This window comes from Pseudopipra pipra, chromosome 1, assembly GCF_036250125.1.
Source record: "Pseudopipra pipra isolate bDixPip1 chromosome 1, bDixPip1.hap1, whole genome shotgun sequence".
Classification (NCBI taxonomy): Eukaryota; Metazoa; Chordata; class Aves; order Passeriformes; family Pipridae; genus Pseudopipra; species Pseudopipra pipra.
In genome coordinates, this window is record NC_087549.1 from 75470863 (window position 1) to 75492382 (window position 21520).

The 21520-nt window shown below is 39.2% G+C and overlaps 1 protein-coding gene across 1 annotated transcript in view; it reads left to right on the forward strand.

Annotated features, from left to right (window-relative positions):
- Positions 1–21520, forward strand: part of TRIO (trio Rho guanine nucleotide exchange factor) — a 248913-nt gene that overhangs the window by 65502 nt on the left and 161891 nt on the right. The window contains 5 exon segments of the mRNA XM_064661587.1: positions 4634–4708; positions 11599–11713; positions 14882–15074; positions 15740–16252; positions 19228–19350. Coding sequence (XP_064517657.1) covers positions 4634–4708; positions 11599–11713; positions 14882–15074; positions 15740–16252; positions 19228–19350 — 1019 coding nt within the window.

The following is a 21520-nucleotide window of genomic DNA, read 5'->3' on the forward strand; positions in this document are numbered from 1 at the left end:
GTACATCACTGAAGACACCTCTGAAGTAAAGACTCCTGTGTTCTTGGGGTAACAGTGCATCTTTGGGAAAGGGGTTTCCAACACTGATTCATATCACATTTCTGTAATCAAATTGTTACCTTAAAAGGCTTGAGGCAATTTTGTCTGCTTCATGTAATTGTGTGGCTGACTAGTTACTGATCGTTGCAGTACGAGATGACAACAGAGTTACCTTGTTTTCTGCATGTGAAGGAAGCCTCGGTCTTACACTAATAGAGCGTTGTGTATGTGTAAACTTCCACACAAGTACCCCGTGTGTTACAGCTCTAAAGGTGACTTTTTCACTGTATTTCAATACCTGTGGGAAGTTTCAGCAAGTTGGGTAACTGGAGAGCAGCAAAGTTACAGGAATGCTATGATTTCCAGGCAAAGATGGCTCCTTTACACTGGGTTACTCTCTGGTTTCCAGGGCAGGTGGACATGCAGCTCTGCAGCCAGGTCTTCACCGGATTTGGGAACACTTGCAGCCCAAATGAGAGGAGTCTGCCCTGGCCATTTGGGTAAAGATCTCTCAGAAACCTCCTAGGGTTGATAACTCTACCCAAAAATGCTGTCTTTTCATGGATGTTTTAACTTATAAAATAATGTAATATATTATTTATAAAATAATATGTTGCGGCAAAATATCTTAGCTTCATACAACATGAGAAAAAGCACAGACTGTAGTTTTTTACATTTGTCTATTTGATGGTGTCTTCTGGCTTTGAACTTGTAGGGGCAAAGATGTGACGGTGTGTGTGTTTGTGGGGAAGACTTCCTAATTTTCTAACGTATACATCTGGATAAAGAGTTTAGATTACTTGCTTGTTTCCTATTGGCATGTTTTAAATATCTTAAGTTGTGTGATAGAACATTTCAGTAACTGCTCTGTAATAAGACAGCTTTAGTAAAAGACTATATAACTCCCAGGATTGAGTAATTCTGTAATTCTTTGTAAGGGGTGGGGGGAACCTCTTAAATTGAAATGGGCTATGTAGTCGTGTGTTACTTAATCTACTGAAATTGAATATTAATTAGCATAATTTGAGCATCCTCCCTCCTGACTGGTAGTAAGGGAAAAGAGTCTGTATGATGGGCAACAGAAAGGCATATACTACCTATTAAAAATGCAAAACTGTAAAATAAGTATTTCTTTAATAGGTGTTGAAAATATAAAGGATGATTTTCCTATATAAGACTGAAATTGTCTTTAAAAGATGTAGGATTTATTATTAGAAACAACATTTTTAAAATAAGAATGCCTTTTCAGGTAAACTGGATACCAAAAAGAACAGCATAAATATGTGCCATAGATGCACATACATTGTGCTTCCAAAAGAGAAGCATGTGCCATGGGAATGAAAACGCTCTGGAATTTCATACTTGCCCAGCTGCACCGTGCAGGCGTGGGCTGTACTTTTCCATGGAGCTGGCCACGCCGGGAGTGGGTCTGCCAGCGACCCCTCTGCTCGCCCGTGGCTGCGGGTGGGTACCGAGGCTGCGGGCACTGCGGCGGCACCGCGGCGGCGGGAGCTGCAGCCGCCCGGCTCGGGAAGGATGACATCACCCCCAGGAACATGTGATGCAGCCGGCTGGCGCGGAGGATGCTGAGCTGTGTAGGGAGAGATTGGTGCAGATATTTATGGCATTTCATTTGAGTGTGGTAAATGCCTTTTAATTTTTTTTTTTTTTAAATTAAATCCTCATAATCGCAAATGTTTCGTGGAATAGAGGCTTTAAAAAGAGGGGGGAGGACAAACCCCAAGCCCTTAAGACGTGCTTATATTGCTGGGTTTTTGTTTTATTATTGCTTCATTGGAGATAAAAATATGATACTTTCCTGCTGTATTCACCCTCTTTGCTCCCTAGCATTCTTTCATCTGTTGTAATTCCCACAGTCTTTTCAGTTAAGCTTTAACACTGCAGAACTGGAATAAAAATAGACTGTTTAGAGCAGCAGGAATATGATAATCCAAGGCAGTCAGCCTTAAGGATATGCAGATGCAGAACATGAGCCAAGCACTAACGTATTTGCTAGGGTGTTTACCTTGAGCGGCCCCTTAATAGTCAGAGAAATGTTAGCTAAATGTTTCTCCCTTCTTACATGCCACAGGCAAAGTAAAACGTGCAGCTGCTGAGCATCATCCGAGGTGAAGTAGTTTAAGGGCTTAGAAATCTGAGCAAGCAATTGTGGTATCATCAGTGTCTTGGGTAATTTTGAGCTAAGAGAGACAGCAAAGTACAGCACTAGTTTCTGCATGCTTTTTAGGTGAGGAGAAAGTGTTTTCTACCTCTAAATTTACTGTAAAGAGAAGGAATTGCCATGGTTGATATGAAAGCTGAGCATGCTAAATTGGCATTAAGCTTATGGTGGGTAGCTCAAAGCACATTAAAAAAAAATTGAACCCTGGAAGTGTGCCTTAGCAGTCAACTGAAACCCAAATATTTCAGTGTATTTGCTGTCCTTTTAGATGATTAATTTAATCTTTTACTTAAAGTCTTGTTTAGAACTTTAGTCCATAATAAGCAAAAACTTAGTAGGATAAAACTAGTAGGCAGTTTTAGTAAAGAGCTGATAACTCAAAGCCATTACTCTGGAGGAGGAATAATGCTCGAGGTTCCTTTGGCTCTGTCTTAGACTCTTGAGAGCCTAAGTGGAAACATGAAAGTAATCCCTCCACTTCTTTGCCAGTCTGGAGTTGCCATGTAATTGCAAAATACTGTCCATCGTGTAGAAACCCTCCGTGCTGCGTGGTTACCCAAGGAACTAGTTTTTCCTGCTCTCGCCTTTCTGAGAAAATGTACCGAATTTTGGGTTTGTTTTTGGTTTATGGCGTTCATGAAAAAACACAGAACTAGCCAGGGAATTTCCATCTGGCTGGAAGTTGATATGTTTTGTTTTCTTTTGTTTGCATTCTGTGGGTGCTGAGACAATGTCGTGGTTGAACACTTCAGTTACAGTGAATTGGAGGGACCCGTTTTTGACAGACATTTGTCTGAATGCATGTTTTAAAAGTCCCCAGTCATGGGTAGGCCATAGTCTTTCACAGGCAGTCCTACGTGCTGCTTCATGGTTCTTTCCTTTACAAAACTTCCTGACACCTAAAGTAAACCTCTCAGTGTAATTCTAGTCAGCTTACTTTTGCCACCACTAGGCTTTATGTGTTTTGAGGACAGTTCTTCAGGATCAACAGTGTCATTCAGTGTAGTTGATGACGTGCAAACACTTGACCATCCGTGTCCCTTGGGTGTTGTTTGGTGCATCCTGGGTCTGTTTTGAAGGGTAGTGCCCATAACCTATTCTGTTAGTGGCACAGAAGTCTCAATACTGCTGTCTGGAGTGGAAAACCTGTTATGTAATTTACATATGTGATGCCCTTAATTATAGATCTTATGTTACTTGATGACACCCATTTGCTACCTTCAGGTTTTAGCTCTGAAGTGCGCAGGTCTTTCATTTAAGCTCAGAACCTGAGACCAAAAGTTATGAAAATTTAGATGTTTTTGAGGAGGAAGTGAAATGATAGCCTCCCTGCTGGACATAGTGGGGGTTTCTGCTGCCGTCTCTAGAGACACAGGGGAAGAACAATTTATTTTAGAAAAGATTGCCACATATGCACCAGAGCTTGCTCTTGAATGTTTCTCTGAAACTACAAATAATTAAAAAGCTTATTTTACCTTCTATACATCTCAAACTGTTGCCTTTAAGGAACACAACCATGGTGTCATAGAAAGCTGTTTAAGCTGTCTTAAAAGCACTTCTGTGCTTCAGCAGTGATAGAGAAGTAAAGTGCTTCCCGCTTGCCCCATCAGAGGTACTTCTTCAGAAATAAGATTATTTTAAAAAACCCCATGAATTCAAACAGACCAGAAAGGGTCATACAGACAGTTAGTTGAAGATCCGTTGTATCACAGTTCTTGTAAGATGAACAAAATTGGCCTAAACATGACCATTTCTGTGCTGTACAGGTCAATATGGAATATAAGGTTAAAAGATCTTCCTTATCAAAGAAGGAAGAACTTAGAATTTGGCCACAGAAACAGAGTAGTAGAAATAGGAAGTCAAGAGGAGGGACAAGCTGTTGATGTGCTTCTTTACGAGATTGACTGTAATCACTCACCTTGGGGACAGTTTCAAACTCCATTTATGTGTAGAGTTATTGTGACAAAATGTGCTCTCACTTACAAAATTCTGTACCTGTCAGGCAGCAGAAAAGAATTGTGCTTACAGAAGTGATTTAAAGAAAGTTGTATGTAAATAGCATCGGGGTTTTTTGGTGTGTGTTTTTGTGGGGGTTTTTTTGGTGGTTGGGGTTTTTTGGTAGGTTTTTTTGTTGTTTCGTTTGTTTGTTTAGATGGTTTTGTTTGTTTGTCTGTGTTGTTGTGGGGTTTTGGTGGGTTGGGTTGGGGGTTTTCTTGCTGGTAATTTTTCTAAAGGTACATGGTCTTAATAGCTTGATACCCTCCTCCCAGACTTTTATTTTAGGGTTATCTTAATTCCTGTAATTATAACATTCACAATATATTCCAAGGGTAAATGTTTTACAGTGCATTCATTAAATGTAGAAGCTGAGCTTGTCTGAATTTCTGACTAATCATCTTTTCGTTTTTTCAGGGTTTCGCAAAAATGATGAAATGAAGGCTATGGAAGTATTGCCAATTTTAAAGGAAAAAGTTGCATACCTTTCAGGTACAGTTATTTTCTCTTGTTGAATATCCAACTGTGGTGTTAGTAGCATGTAAAATGGTATTTTAAGTACTTTAATTATTATTACAAAAATCACAGAGAGCTGGGTAGCACCTATTCCAATTGGATATCCCAAACATAGCATAAGCATTTTCAAAGGATCTGTAATAAAGAAGGTGTATGTTTTGTTGAATTTGGAACATTGCTAGTTGTCGTCCTGATCATGTCATATCCCGCATTCCCTCAGCCCTGCCTATCTAACAGCATTATTTGCAGCAACCTAGAACTTGCTGTACCAATGTCATATTCTTTTTCTTATTTCTGCTTCTTCTGCTGGGGAGTTTTACAGAGTTGCCTTTGTTATTGGCCCATCTGAAGCATATTCTGGAGAAATACCTCTGTTGCAGAGGTGAACTTGCAGTGCCTGTTGGTTACTAAACAAGGAATAGCAGAGGATTTAAAAGTGGGGTTTATATCAGTTAGTATCATAACATAGTCTGTAAGTTGGTAAGTAACTTTACTTGATGGAATTATGACTGAGGTGCTTATTCTTGTGAACTGCATTTTGGTGTGACTTTCTGGGATTAAACACCATCATCCCCTCAGCCATAATCTTAATGTCAAACAATTTAGAGGACATTCTCATATTTGAAAAGGGTTTTTTCAATAAATAATTTGTCAAGAAAGACAAAAATAAAGCTCTTGTCTGTAAATATTAAAACACAAAAAATGATTCCTGAAATTGTACTATTTAAGAGATTTGCTGTGCATGGATGCTGATGCTTGCAAGTACAGCATGTGGTACAGAGTACTTTATCCTGTCCACTCTTATGAATCAAATAGAAGCTTAAAGCAAAAAAAGTGTGTGTGTGTTTTGGGTTTTTTTGGTTTGATTTTTTTTTTCCTAAAAGTTCCTGGCAACTGTAGTGAATGATATAACAAATTCCCCAGAGCTGATTTCTCTGGTATCATGGTAATTCACAATTCTGCAGATGAACTGTAGTGCTGGTGAAAGCTTTCTTAAAACTGTATTTTCAGAGGGAAAGAAGATAAGAAAAGGGAGTTAAGCACAATTTTTCAATCCCTCATTACTCTTTTTTGGACCTTGTTTTGTAGTATTTAATGAAAATGAAGTCAGTTTCTATTAAAAACCCTCAGAATTTCCAGATTGTCCAGTACTTAGTTTAGACCCCTTAGAAGGGATCTGAAAAATGATTGTTGTTTTCTGACGGTAGTTTCTAAGCAGATGGCATCTCAAAAGGCATTAATTCAGTGTAAGTGAAATGGGCCAAATGAAAGCTGAAGAAAAATTTAAGGGGAGATGATAGATTGTGAACCAGAGCAGATAAGGTGTTGGCAGGAATAAATGGTTACCAACTTGCCTATGTGAAGGTAGCAACTTCTAATGGAAGAATAGAGCAAACAGCTGTGGGCAACAAGGCTGGCCAGAACTGATGTGCCAAAATCCATAGTTTTCACATTTCCATTGCAAGTGAAACTCAAATGAAATGAGATACTTTATGCAAATGAGTGCAAATGATTTAAAAAAACTTCATGAACAACAACCCACAACAACATTCTTCAGTGTGTTCCCCCCCTTCCCTTTCCCTCAACAAAAGTACCACCACCACTAGAGTTTAACCATTGTGGAACGAGAACTGTCAAGCTTTATACCTGGGAATGAAAAGGAAAGGAAGATTGTTGGTTTACTGAACCAGTTTTCACCTAACTGGGAAATAAACTGCTTTGAATATTGGATGGTTACATCTGAATATGGTTACATCTCTAGGCTTTGCTGTGAAGTACAAATAGAGTCACAGATGCAATGTTTTTTTGTTAAGTTTAAACTGAAGTTTGTCCAAGTACAGATACTCTTGCATCTCTACACATACTTAGATGAGGAGAACATTTTCTTGCAAGGGACAGTTATCTTGGTTTCATATGGAGAAATAACCCTTGATAACTTGTCTTGCCATAAAAGCCCACTGTTTAGCTTTACCCAAGTACTTTGAAACTAGGTAAAAAGGCATTTTCTTAAAATGCCTTCATCAACCTGTTGAATTTTAGTGCCATTTGAAGACCATTGACAATACTCCTATTAGTGATGTGCACTAGACAGAAGTGATTCGTGTTAGATGGCTCATGTGAGGTGATCAGGTATTCATGTGACACATTTTGGCCTAAACACAGAATATCTCAGTACTGTGAGGGGGTTGTATAAAAGGAAAGGGGTAAAAATTGAAGTCTCACTGTTGAAAGTAGTAGCTTAACATATTTTTGTTAAACCAAGACTAATAGGGAATTGAGTTGGGTAAAGACTGTTGTGAGACAGGAAATTCCCACCTGATGCCTCATACATTGTTGCTTTTAACTTTCCTGTTTGTCTATGACACAGGAGCATCAGGAACAAAGGAAATGAGAGTTATTTATTGGAAAAGGCCTAAGAAAACTGTCAGTATAGCTGATGAAAAGACGCAAGTCTTAGGGACTTTTTTGCTTAATATTTGCAGTTTTGCTATCTGGTTTAAGGCGAGATAAACAGTAAGTGAGAGAACAGTGAAAAGAGCAGTGAAGTTCTTTTTATCAAAAATCAAGGCTGTATTAATTTCTTCATTACACATCTAGACCTGAAATTTGTACAGCAGATTTTGTCTCCGATGTACAAAAATTGCAGGATGTTTTATAAGAAATTTAAGTACCATTTTTAAAAATGGGTTTTCTCTATGATATACATGGAGCTGGGAGCCAACTGAAGTGGTGTCCAGAATGACATAAAGAATAAGGGTTCCTTTCTTCTGCCATACTGAGAAAATTGCATGATGCAGGAGTTACAGTGTGGGAAAGACCCAGAGGACTGATCTAAGGTGACTGCGTGTAACAAAGCATTTGTTTAAAATGCTTAGAGAACGTTAAAGACAATTCAGCATATGGTCTTCTCTGCTAGCTGCTGCTTTTAGAAGAAGAATATCCACCCTGAGGATTTGAGTTAGTTTTTCTGGGGGTTTGGAATCAGTAGCACTTACCGGTTGAAACATGACTTTTTAAGATCTGAAGGTGATGATGGCCTATGGTGCAATGAGGAGAGCATTAAGGACTGCAGCAGACTTTCAACTAAGCTTGGTAGCTTTGGGGACCAGTGATCACTCTGAAGCTCAGTAGGGGCTTGGGCAGTTGGACTCTCAGTCTTGTCATTTATCATTCCTCTCTCTTACGGCTCCTGTGTTGTTTTTCTCCTGTCACTTGCTGTGTAAAAATCCTCAAAGCTCTCTGCTTGGCAAGTGAGTCAGGATGGTCAAGACCAGCCTTTCTCCATTAGAATGAGACAGCTAAGTTTTTTATCTTATCTCCCACTTAAAAAGGTCATGGAAGATAAGGATATGAATTTCCTTTTAAGTTTAGGCTTCTGACACTCTAGTTTGACAGACATTCAAAGATGCTTTTGCCTCTTCTGAGTTTCATGTGGTGCCTCACAGGGAACATGTCCAGTGTAGACAGTCCCTAGAGACTTTGACAGCTAGGCTTACTGTCTCTAGCAAGCAGATGCAGACTGTTGGAGAGGATAGTGATGAATTTTTGAGTGACTGGTTTCTTTCATTATTTTTATTTTCTTTTAGCCTTCCTTTCAAAGTGATTTTTAAAAAACTTTTTTTAGTAACGTGGAATTACAATGAGGAGCTGATTTAAAATGAGAAATTCTGGACTGAGGATAGTGTTTTTCTGCGTTTCCATGAGACAGAAGAAAACAGTCCACACATCTGTGGTTGAGAACATATATGTGAAATTTAGCTTGCAAGAAAGTGTCTGTGCTATTATGGATGTGTTGATAAAGATATCCTTCTGGCTTGAATATAGCCTTTAATAATAGTAACGGTTTGTTGTCACTAGAAAAGGGTTGGATATAAAATTACGTTTTACTATTTGACTGCAGTAAGTCTGTGCAATTTTATGACTGAGATGAACACATTGAAGTGGAACCACTTGAAGTCAGATTTTTTTGCATTGTATATTAAGTGGATGCAAAATTTTCTGCATTGTTAACAAAATTAAAAAGTAACAATTCTGAATCTGCAAATTGGAACAGGATAAAAATACAAGTTAAATGCTTAAATAGTTGACATCTACTCAATCTAGCATATGTATTGAGTGTGAAATACTATACACCCACATTCTGCTAGTAATGAAGTTAATCATAGAATCATAAGGTCATTTAGGTTGGAAAAGGCTTTTAAAATCATTAAGTCCAGCCCCTAACCTGGCACTGCCAAGTCCACTACTAAAACATGTCCCTGCATGCCTCATCTCATCATCATCATCATCATGGCTAGGCTTCGCGAACAAAGATTTGGGAAGGCTCTATCCACATTTGCTACAGGCATGCTGGTGGCTTATGAGGCCAATACGTGCCGATTGCAAAAGGCACAGCAGAAAGACTCCTTAGATGGTGTATTCTGCAATACACGGTTCTTTCTGCGTTGCCTTTTTTCCTCGAGGGTGATCCTGCGTGTGTTCTCGAAGGAGACAGCTGCGTTATAGACAGTGTGTCTCCAGGCCTCCTGATTTGAGGCCAGAGTGGACCAGTTATGGTGATTAATATGGCCAAGGCTGAGATGTTGTTTCAGGGAGTCCTTGTATCTTTTCTTCGGGGCTCCTCTCATGCAACAGCCAGTGGCAAGTTCACCGTAAATGCCTCATCTACGTGTCTTTTAAATACCTCCAGGGATGGTGACACAACCCCTTCCCTGGGCAGCCTATTCCAATGCTTGACAAATCTTCTGGTGAAGATATTGTTCCTAAACCTCCCCTGGCACAACTTGGGGACATTTCCTCTTATCCTGTCCCTTGTTACCTGGGAGAAGAGACCAAGACTCATCTCAATGTAGTTTCCTTTCAGGTAGTTGTAGAAAGCGATAAGGTCTCCCCTTGAGGCTCCTTTTCTCCCAGCTAAACAACCTCAGCTCCCTCAGCTGCTCCTCATCACACTTGTGCTCTAGACCCTTCACCAGCTCCATTGCCCTTCTTTGGACTCACTCCAGCACCTCAATGCCCTTCTTGTAGTGAGGGGCCCAGAACTGAACACAGGATTCAAGATGTGGTCTCACCAGTGCTGAGTATAGGGGGGCGATCACTGCCCTAATCCTGCTGGCCATACTGTTGCTGATATAGACCAGGATGTTATTGACCTTTTTGGCCACCTGGGCATGCTGCTGGCTCACATTCAGATGGCTGTTGACCAGCACCCCCCGGTCTGCCCCTAGACTGTAAACTTGCATGGGGTTGTTGCGACCCAAGTGCAGGTCCTGGCACTTGGCCTTGTTGAACCTCAATGGCCTTGGCCCATTGATCCACTCCTGCCCAACTGGGCATCATCTGCAAACTTTTCCTTGATTCATATCCGTAAACACTCACCCTGTTGTCACTGTCACTGAGCTCTAGACAATCATAACATATGGGGCTACCCTGCTGATTCTCCTTCTTTGTCTATGCCTTCTGACGAGTTTACACCCATCCATTGCAGCACTCCAGTTGTGCAAGTCATCCCACCATGTTTCCATGATGGCAGCTATGCCACGCTTTTCCTGCTGCCCAGTGGCTTCCGGCTACTCCTGTCTGTTGCCCATGCTACATGCATTGGTGTAGATGCACTTCAGCTGGGCTATTGATTCTGTCACCTTTTTGGGGGCAGAAGCCTTCATTTCTATGTGACTTCTCTCAGGTGCTTCCATCGTTTCAAACACATCAATAACCCTTATGTCTTGGCTGCTGCATGGATCTTCATCCCTATCTCTACTGAGATGGCAGACTGAAGGACCTTGCTAGCATACCTCAAACTGGTCTACTAACCACAGGCTTATGTCTAGTGAGCACGGCTTTGTCCCTTTTCCCTTCAAATCTAGTTTAAAGCTCTTTCAGTGAGTCCTGGTAACTCCTGTGCAAAGATCCGTTTTGTCCTTTGAAACAGGTGTACCTTGTCTTCACTATCAGGCTTAATGTTGTGTAAACCAACTCATGATCAAAAAACCCAAAAACCTTCTGGTGACACCAGGCTTGGAGCCAGGTATTTATCTGCTGGCTCTTCCCATTTCTTCCCTTATCATTCCCTGCAACTGGAAGGATAGAGAAGCACCAGTTGTGCTTCTGATCCCCCAACCAGTCATCCCAAGGCCATCAGGGAGAGACTTCAGTCATGTCCCTCTTGATTGCCCCTGGGCTTCTTGTTTCAGTGTCATTGCTGCCTACCTGAAAAACCCATAATGGATAATAATCCAAGGGCCATACCAGGGTAGGAAGCTTAATCATCACTTCTTTAACCTGAGACCCAGGGAGGCAGTAGGCTTTCAAGAAGTGGATTCAGTTGGCACATTGGGCTTTCTATTCCTTTCAGAAAGGGAGTCTCCTATGACAATGATCCATCCATCTTCAACCTACTCACCTCCTCCCTGAGCTCTGTCACTAAGCGGAGGAGCTCCTCTACCTGGGTGCACTTTCCACAGCTGTGCTCTCTGCTGCCATATCACCTAAATACTTGCCTACAGAGTAGCATAATTCTGTGTTTAAATTTAATCTGTACAACTGCTGAGTCAAAAATTAAATACATAACAAAGCACCGTTGCTGGAGGTGTCACACTGCCAGTCAGACTTGAACATGACTGTAGTGTTTAAGTGTAATGTTCTGGTTATTCTTTGTTGCAATTTTTTTACATGTATTTTCTCATTGTAGGAGTTGTAACAGTGTGCTGATCAGTGCTCCTAAAATTCAGTCTTAAGTTGGTGTCGAAATGACAGTGTTGGCATTTAAGTTGAAATCTCTTTTTTGGAAGTAGATACTGGCGACTAGTTCTGCTAACAAGAATAGTGTTATGCTGTGGGGTCTTTTAACATCTTTAATTTTTCAGGTGGCAGAGATAAGCGTGGAGGTCCCATTCTAACGTTTCCAGCTCGTAGTAATCATGATAGAATACGGCAAGAAGACCTTAGAAGACTAATTTCATATTTAGCATGTATTCCTAGGTAAGTGATAGTCTGATAAGCTCTAAAGCTGTATAACAAAATAAATGGATTATGTTGCAATACACCCACAAGCTAGACGACTGAATGGGTTAATAAAATGAGCTAATCAATACCAAGTTTTGACAGTTGCTATTTTCAAATTGCTTTTTGGAAGAGAAATAATTACTCTGCCCTGTAAAAGGAAGGCCATTGGCAGAACGGGTGGTGTGCTTTAGCTGGAAGTAGTTTGTGTCTTGGAAACAGCACTGCCATGCCATATTGCTCTGTCTCTGTGTTGAAGATTGCAAATACAACTCAAAGGCCTTCAGTTCATCAGTAATTAGAAACATGCTGGTCATCATTCAAATATGCCTTGTGTGGAGTGGGGTCAGCACAACACTCCTAACTCTTATTTGTGTTAGGTAAATCATAGTGTCCGGATAAAGCACAGAAATAACCAGAAGAGAGATATGTAAAATTGCTTGTAAAGGTCTCAGATAAATCTGTGGAGTGATCTGTGAAAGTACTGATAGCATTGCATTATCAGCAGTTTAAGTTATGCATTGCAATGTGCTATTCAAGTAAATTGGCAGAAGTTAAATCCAATGCTTGTGTGTGTGTGTATATATACACTCCCATATATATATGTATATATGAAGTTAAGAGATATTTTGTATATATGTAAAAAAAGTTTGTTCATATATAACTTTGCTTCTAGGACTATCTGAGCTGGGGACAAAAATGATCCTAAGACCCTGACTTTAGGTCCTCCTTGGAATCTGCCAGCATTTGTTGTGGGCTGGAGCAATGCTTGCTGTGCTTCACTATGTTTGCCTATGACCTCAAGGAGCAGTTGTCATTACAGTTGAAAAAAATTCCTTGGACAACATCCCTGAAGGCAATATCTTCTGTGTTTCTGTAATGTGTTAATTTACAGCTGGTCTTTTCACCTTATATAATCAGATGCCAGTTTCAGACTGACAGAAGTGGTTTCATAAAAATAACTTCCAAGACATCTAGCTGACAGTGTATGCAGCCTCTTTTTTGTAAAGTTAACTGGGGGAGGTAGAGGAAGAAGGACAGGAAGAAGGCTTGAGATCTTTACTTTCAGATTTGAATGGTGAGATGTATACTAGCCATCGAGAGCTTCAAGTTATTAGAGAAGTTAATAGATAAATGTGCATCAAAATGTGTCCAAGAATTTTCTAGAGATAATCTGGCAAGATACAGCAATCCTCTGGCAAAAGGCTTATGTTAGTTTAGCATCAAGAGATTTAAGATTAAAAGTTAGTGCAGGTTTTATATCTCTTTAAGCATGGCAAAGCTTTGAGAATAAAGGGAGCTTTATTAAAAGCAGGACTCATTTTCATACAAGGCATATTTTAGGGACTGATCAAGCAACTCTAGCTGATTAAGAAGTCCAAGGTGGTACAAATAGCCCACAACATTTGGGCTGTCTGGTATTTATTGCAGTACTGTTATTTGATGTATCTGAAGAATCAGAGGTATCAACTGTTTGGCAAGAGATCTAAAAACTCAAGTTGATTCAGTCTCACAATTTTAGTAATTTAACAATCTATCTTATTTAAAAATATAGCTAAACTTAAGTCATCACCACTGACTGTACCAGTATTTTAGTGTAGTTCAGGTTTACAAACAGATGACCTTGACTGACTAAAGCCTCCTACCCTAATTGTTGTGATCCTTGGCTAAAAGACATTCAACTTGTGTCAGATGATGGGACCACATGATTGATGACACATCTGATTGTGTCACATGATGAGGGCTTTTTTTGTACACCCCAGTAGTTGTATGTATTGTGTGAATTAGTGGCAAGCACTCCTCATGCAGTCCTCAGTTTGTTGGTAGAATAGGGAAGGGCAGAGCAGCACTCATATAATAGCATTTGGCCTTTAAATAATGGGTCTGTCCTTAAAACAGTAGTTGTTTTTGTGCTTGAATGCTGTATCTTAGAAAACATTTTCATTATGGTCAGAAAATTGTAGATTGTAGATTCCAAGCTAGTCAATTTTAATATATTTTGCTTCTGCCATTGCAGTTTTTGATGTTTCTATGGGCAGGTGGTAGAGCCATCATTTATCGTGATAAACTCCCTTTTTTAAATTTTGCAGACTTTTCTTTTTTTTCCCTAACTTTTAAGTTTTCAAACTTAAAATACCCTCCTCTTCTAAGGAACTAATACTATCACTTTTTCCAGAAGATCTCCTGTATCGGTCATAACACATCTTTCTACAGTGTGGCTAATACAAATGTGTAAAGTATGCCAGTGAAGCTTCCCTGCTTCTTGGACACTCTGAAAACCTTACCACATGAACTCTAGAATGGCATTTGCATTAGTCACATCCCTGAAAGTGACTCGTACTCAAACAATGGACATTTGGTCCTTTTTGATAGTCTGTTGGCTATGATGCATTGGTTTTGAAATATTTCATTTTCCATGGTCATGCTACAAGGTCATATAGCAAATTCTTCTGGAATAAAATCAAAGTTTCTGGTGGTGGTGGTGATTGTCACTTTTGATCAGTGGCAAGCACTAAATGTACAGAAGGTATTGATGAAAAGAAATTAAATCTTCCATTCTCAGAAGAGGTGCTGGAGAATTTGAATGTAAGGTCTGCCGACTTTTGGACAGCAAAACTGAGCTCAAGTTTTGTATAAACAGGTTGATGTGGTTTTGTTCACAATGATAAAATACTGTCTTATCCATTAACTGTCCACAAATCGATCCTGTTACAAAAGAAATGGTCAAAAATGGCTTTTTTTCCTCTGCAGACTCTGACTCTCAGATAATATGAGACAATTTGAAAAAGTTGCAAAGTGGTAGGTAAGAACAATTTGCCATCTTCTGTCTTTTAAAGGATCCCCTCAATCATTAGAAAGGCATGAATATTGTCATCCGTCAAGTAAGTATGTGTGTGTTCCGAAGAGTCAGAATATCAAGACAACAACGGGTATAAAGCTATCACCCACAAGGAGTTTGGCAGGAGGGTCAGAGAAACTTCTTGAGAGGTTCATGAGATCTGCTGTATGTGTTAGCTAGTGAACAGTGAGACCCTAGAGTGTTACAATTGGCTGAGCAGACTATGTTCCTTAGACAGTGTGGTGCAGTAGAGTCTGTGTTTGAAGTTATAACACTTGCTTGATAACCTTTTCTTCTTTCTTCTGCAGTGAGGAAGTATGTAAACGAGGATTCACTGTCATTGTAGATATGCGTGGGTCAAAATGGGACTCCATAAAGCCTCTGCTGAAGATTTTACAGGAATCCTTTCCCTGTTGTATTCATGTTGCACTGATAATCAAGCCAGACAATTTCTGGCAGAAACAGAGGACTAACTTTGGCAGCTCTAAGTTTGAGTTTGAGGTAATTTTCCCTGTGGAATATAAATTTATATTTATTTCATGGTTTTAAGTGCTCGCTAATGATCAGCACCTTGAAAACTCCCAGATAAATTATATTCTGCATGAAGGGAGGATTACTTTAGGTCAGTGGTGCTAGAAGGAATGTGGTTTTCTTCTTTTTTCTTTCTACCTATTAGACTAGGTAGTTGTGCATGTTGTTGTTTATATTTTTTTTTGAGTGTAAGAAAGATGGAATTAGGGTTTTACCTCTACTGCTATAAAGCTGGGTTTCCTCTGTTTGTTATCTTGGTCTGCACTGAGGTAATTGTGATACCTCCAGCATGAAGAGGAAAGCAGCTGTCTGAACCTTACTGTTATCTTCCTTCGGCTTTGCAATAGACAAAGTCAAAGCTTAATCAAAACAGTAGTCAAAGGAGTGTCTGCTGGTTTCTTCTGAAGTGTAGTGAGGTAAGAAATAAATATTTCTCTGATTTTGGGAAATACCTGCAAGACCTCCTGTCTTCTGCTGTTCAGAATTGGTACTGGAAAAGACGTGTGAGAAAAGGTGTCATGTGGACTTTGTGAGCAAAATGATCAACTCTTACAAAGAGAAAAGCAAAAGCTTGAAAGGAGATTTCAAATTAATTTCAGTAACAGCATTTTTTTATTTCTGCTTTTATTTTCTAGACAAATATGGTGTCTCTGGAAGGCCTTACCAAAGTAGTTGATCCTTCTCAGCTAACCCCAGAATTTGATGGCTGTTTGGAATACAACCATGAGGAGTGGATAGAAATCAGAGTTGCCTTTGAGGACTACATTAGCAATGCAACCCATATGCTGTCCAGACTGGAGGAACTGCAAGATATATTGTCAAAAAAAGAAATGCCTCAGGACCTGGAAGGTGCTCGCAATATGATAGAGGAGCATTCACAATTAAAAAAGAAAGTCATTAAGGCCCCTATCGAGGACCTTGATGTGGAAGGACAAAAGCTGCTCCAGCGGATACAGAGCAGTGATAGCTTTCCCAAAAAGAACTCGGGGTCAGGGAATGCAGACTTACAGAACCTTTTACCCAAAGTATCCACCATGCTGGACAGGCTGCACTCAACACGGCAGCATCTGCATCAGATGTGGCATGTGCGAAAATTGAAATTGGACCAATGTTTTCAGCTCAGGCTGTTTGAGCAGGATGCTGAAAAGGTAAGAGATTGAGGGAGGGCAGTATAAATGGCTGGTGCTTGATGGACTTGAAAGAAGTACCAGGGGTAACTCCAAATAGTCGTTTTTGTCTTTAGAGTTAATCACTAGACTTTTAACAAGAAACAAGGGACTTCTTGGTTGAGAGGCACTAAGAGTCTTGTAGAGTAAAGGGCATGGGATAGTACTGATAAGCTGTAAAGGACACAGATAGCTCTCACCAAAGAATATTTTAAGTGCTAGTGACTTGAAAGCTTTTGTTTTGTTAAGGGTTTGTTCCAACCCTTTTTGCCTGCATCAAGTGAAGATGAATGCTGTATACTTTATAAATACAGACGACTAAGGACTACATTGGTCTTCTTTAGTGATCTTTGGACAGTGAGTGACAGACAGTTGACAAAGTCTAAAGAGGCTGACGTGGGAAACTGTTTCATTGATGCAGGGTTTAAAGTCCCAGGCTAAAAACTGATGTATCTCTTCTGACAGTGCATATGTCATTAATAGGGAACTGAGTGATTTCATAATGTTTGAGGCTAACCAGTCCCTTCAGATGAGAAAGCCCTTGATTGTCATGGAATTTGAAGAGGAGGTATGGCAGGCAGTTCACTTTTGAATGAGCTCAAATAAGATCTGTTTTCATACAGAATGGTGTTACAATCATTTACTATTGACTTGTTACTATGGAACAAGTATCTTTAAGGAAGGGTGCGGAGTTTTTTCTCCGGGGAAGTAGTAACTAAACTATGCAATCAAGTGGTCAGTATGGCCTTTGTCAGAGTTCCTAAAGTATTTGGATTTCTTGAAGTATTTTATGTAAGACTACCTGAACTGTATGAAACCAAAGGTCTGTGTTAAACCAGTATCCTGCTCTCCAGCAGTGATCATAACAAATGCATGAGGAAGAGTAAAAGCAGAGCAAACGTGTTTCAGCCCAGGGACTTTTTTTACACTACTCTAATGTTTTGTGCTGTGTTTAAAAAAGAAATAATTTTTTAAAGTACCATTTAAAGCAAGCGTTTGCTGAATAGATAGAGCTGAAAGTAGTAGGGACATGTAAAGAGTTGAAATAGTTATAAAATTATTAATTATAACATTATTGAGAAAATAGCAAGCTGTTGGTCTAGTGTTGTTCTTTCAGGCCCAAATGCTTTTATCAACCTTTTGGGCACTTTCTTGCAGCATTAATTGTTCTGTGTTATAGCATATCTTTCAGTACTGTGTGAGCACCATCAAAATGTATTTTTTTTATTTACCCATCTTTTACCAAGTTGCTTATATAACTTGGGCTTTAAGAAACTTCTTGTGAAATACTTGAGCCTGTGGGATTGACCTCTGTCCTGCCATGTGGTTGCATAAGCTCCTATCTGTGTTTTCTAGGTTTCTGATTGCAAGAATAAGTCGCTATTAAATTAACACATCTTTCTTTCATAAGGGAAATATTAGGCTCCTCAAAATGAAGTTGACAGCAGCTAGCATACCTGGGGCTTTATTCTCTCAACAGCCAGTAAAAAAAAAGATTAAAAAGAAGGTTTATGTAGTATCCCAACTCACTTTTGGATTAAGGCCCTTGCCTTAATCTATTTGCAGCCCTTATTTTTACTGCTTATGTCAGATTAGATTTCATAGCTCATGGGTTCTTTATCAGTGTACGTCTATGTATTTTACTTAAATGTGGGAAAGATAAAGGGTATTGTATGAGGAGAAATAAACACGTTCCTTTTGGAGGACTTGCTCAACTCTGTACTCTCTGGTCCAGGAGAAGAAAAGGCAAGAAGGGGCGAGGTGGGAGGGAATCTAGAATTGCCCTGTAGGTGTCTGAAGGCAGCAAATTAAGATGACCTAGAGAAAGGTGGTCGTGAGCAGTACCAGTCTCTATTTTGAACAATGTTCTAACACATCTTCACTGTGTTCTAGGTAAGAAGCTGAAATTTTTAGGAGTGTGTGATTAGCTGCCTCAGTTGTCTAAGTTCTTAGAAGTTTGGTTTACAGTCCTTACCATCTTGTGTTCTACTTATAATTTGTTTTTTTATGGACCTGGGACAAATACTGGATTTGGTTCTGTTAGCCAGCATATTTTGAAAGATCTTTAAACAAGTATTTACTGCTTATTGATACTGTTATTTTCTGAACAATCTTTTTCAGGCTATTCAGAGAATGGGTGTATCTTTTTTGCTGAGATACAGCAAAGATTTCAAGACCGTTGTAACACCCCATTGGGTGGGATGTTAAACTTAGCTTTTGATGTGTTGCTTGGTGTTTGAAAACTTTGTCTTCCAGTGCCGCTGTTAACATACCTATGTATATCCATTGATGGCCATTGCCAGATAAGATCTTTTCCTAAAATTTCTTAGAATATTAAAATAATTGGGGTTTTGTTCTTAAAAACAAACGTATTTAAAGGTTCTTCTTAAACTTCTTTGGAAGAAGGTAATGTGTAACTCTTTTTTCAAGTATACTTTTATTAAGTCATGTAGAAATAGAATAGTTGTTTTCAAATCTGCTGTAAAGTTACAAACTAAAAATATTAAGCTTGCTGCTGAAGTACTTGATCAGCAAGAATGAATTTATACTTAATTTCCATGAGTTGCTGTTTTCATTTAAATTGCTAAGCTGCTGATGTCAAGAAGTGCTGACACTAGAGAACGTCTAAGCTTGGCAGCTCAGGGCTGTTCTCCAAGTCTGTTTGTTTACTATGACTTCTTTGTAATAATGAAGTTTACAATTACAACTTTAGTGTAGCTTGTTGAGATAAACACCTGTAGTAAAGGTAACAGTAACAGCCTCAGCTCTTTGAGCCACAAAGATTTCAGCAATGATTGGGTTAAAATCATGTAATTTAGAATGGAAAGAGCGTTTATGTTGATTTTTGTGACCTTGGACTCTGTCTTCTCTGTTCACAGATTTCTTAAATGACTTGTCTATGATTTCTGCCATAACAAATTATTGAACTTTTTTCTTTTCTTAATATTTTCATGTAGATGTTTGACTGGATCACACACAACAAAGGTCTGTTTCTGAACAGCTACACAGAGATTGGAACCAGTCACCCCCACGCAATGGAACTTCAGACACAGCACAATCACTTTGCCATGAACTGTATGGTAAGAACAGGCCTCCCTTCAGCACACAAAGATACAAATTATCTATTTGTTCTATGTCAAGGTAGAATTTGTAAGTCATAGACATAAATCATTCCTTCTTTACAAGTAGTGTAAGATTTGTATTGGAGAAGTGATATTATAAAACACAAGGGAGGAAAATAAAGGGTAGTCAAGTACAGAGGTACTGTGATCAAGCAGCAAAATTGTTTTGACAAATGACTGTGTTCAATACAACCTCATCACTCCTCAAATATAAGCATCTGACCTTCTAGAACCTGGGGTGTGTGTTTGAGTACTGCTTTGGATCTTGTAGGACGTTTCAGAGAATCATGTGTAGTATGGATTTTAGCTCTCCATTTTGAAAGAAGTAGTTCTCAGAATCTTCTGAATAGATTGCAACTCAGACAAAAGGTTCTGAGGAGTAGCTGAGCTTGGTGTAATAATTTTCCATGTTTTTAAGAAGACATTTCCCATTTCTGGCACAGTGGAATGGAGCTAAACCAAACAATTTTCTCGGGCAAATATCAACTTAGGATGAGCTGTCAGTAGACTGCAATTAAAAATTTGGATTTTAATTGGCAGTGAGTAAAAGCTGTTTATTTTCAGTTTCATGAATCCCTGTTTGAACATGGGGACAAAATTCTCAAGTACATTTTAGATCCCTTACACTAGGAGCATTTGAGGTATTTAAATAACCGTGAGAGTCTGAGCCTAAATCCAGTTCCTGTCTGTCAGATCAATGAAGGAAGAACACTACCAGTCTTGTTAGAAATGAACATTCTTGGCAGTCCAAGGATGGGAATTGAATTACAGTATGGTTGAAACAATCAACTCTTGCAAGAGGGTCTTTTTGTAGGACAGGACTACTAATTGCAGAGAGTGGCAAAGTAAACTTAGCTAGGTTATGTGTCTTGCTGAAGTAACAGAGGGGCTAGTAAGGCAGCTCTTGTGTATGGTATAGCTGGACAATAGGCAATAGAAGACACCATTAGAGAAGGTACATTTTCTTCTTTAGCAACTCAGCTGTGTTTGCAAAAGTTAAATAAAAATCAATATGTACTTTTTGAAAAGAGTAAAGCAAATGCTGGGGAACTTTGCAATTAAGTTATGTAACATCATATGTGGATGTAACTTTGACCATTAGGTTTGGTTCGTGGCATGGGGAATAACTCCCTTATGGAAAACCTCGTTGTTGTTCCTCACTGCTCAGTGTATGAAGTAGAGCAGAAACAAACTCACAAGATGACAGTAGATGCCATTGACATGAGATGACTATTGGAACTTAGCAATTTTGGATGGCCTTCCAGGCAATTCTTAAGCTTGTACTCCAAGGATTAAAATCTTCATCTGTCAGCCTGTTCTGGTATTAGTCACTATTGTCCTCTTTCCTTCAAATGGGATGACTTTTTTATTTTTTTCCCTGCTTTTGTAGTATTCAGATGCTATCAACAGTAGGAAGCACTTGAGCGATGCAGCATAATCCTTCCTGCTCTGTGTTTGCTATTAGTCTTTTGCTGTTAATCTCTCTTTTGCCTGTACTTGTCAGATGCTTTAATTACAGGGGACTTTTTCTCAGCCTGCAAAATGATTTCTTGAAGCGTACAGGCAGCAGCTTAAATTTGGGGCAAATTAAACTATCCCAACATTCAAAAGGGGAAAAAGAAGCTGTGTTTTTTGAATGTGTTTCTGTAGCATGATCTCCTCCAGGAGAGGTTCTTTGGCACGGAATAGGAAAATACAAATTCAAAATGATCGGTCGCTGGTTTTGATTTAAGCAGGGTTCAGATTTTCTGGATTTTACTTGGTTAAATAGCAAAAGCCTTTCATATAGATTAAGGGCAAAGATTAAACTGAATGTGACATAAAAAATTGACATGAACTGATTGAATTTTGGCAAGCCTTCTTTTTCATTAGCTTTTAACTGGAAAAATGTTGGGCAGTCCTAATTCCTGCAAGCATGTTCAGCTTCTCCCTGACCACTCTCTGCATATGCTCTGTGCTTAGCAAGCTGCTGTTAGTTCATTGTTCCTGTCAGTGTAACTCTTTAGCAATCAAAGTTGATTTAAGATCTCTTATGTGAATGCTATGATGCTAGAAGTGGAATTTAACTTTTAACCCATCTACAACCATGCAAAATTATTCAATTAGATGGAGTAGAGAAAAGAAGACA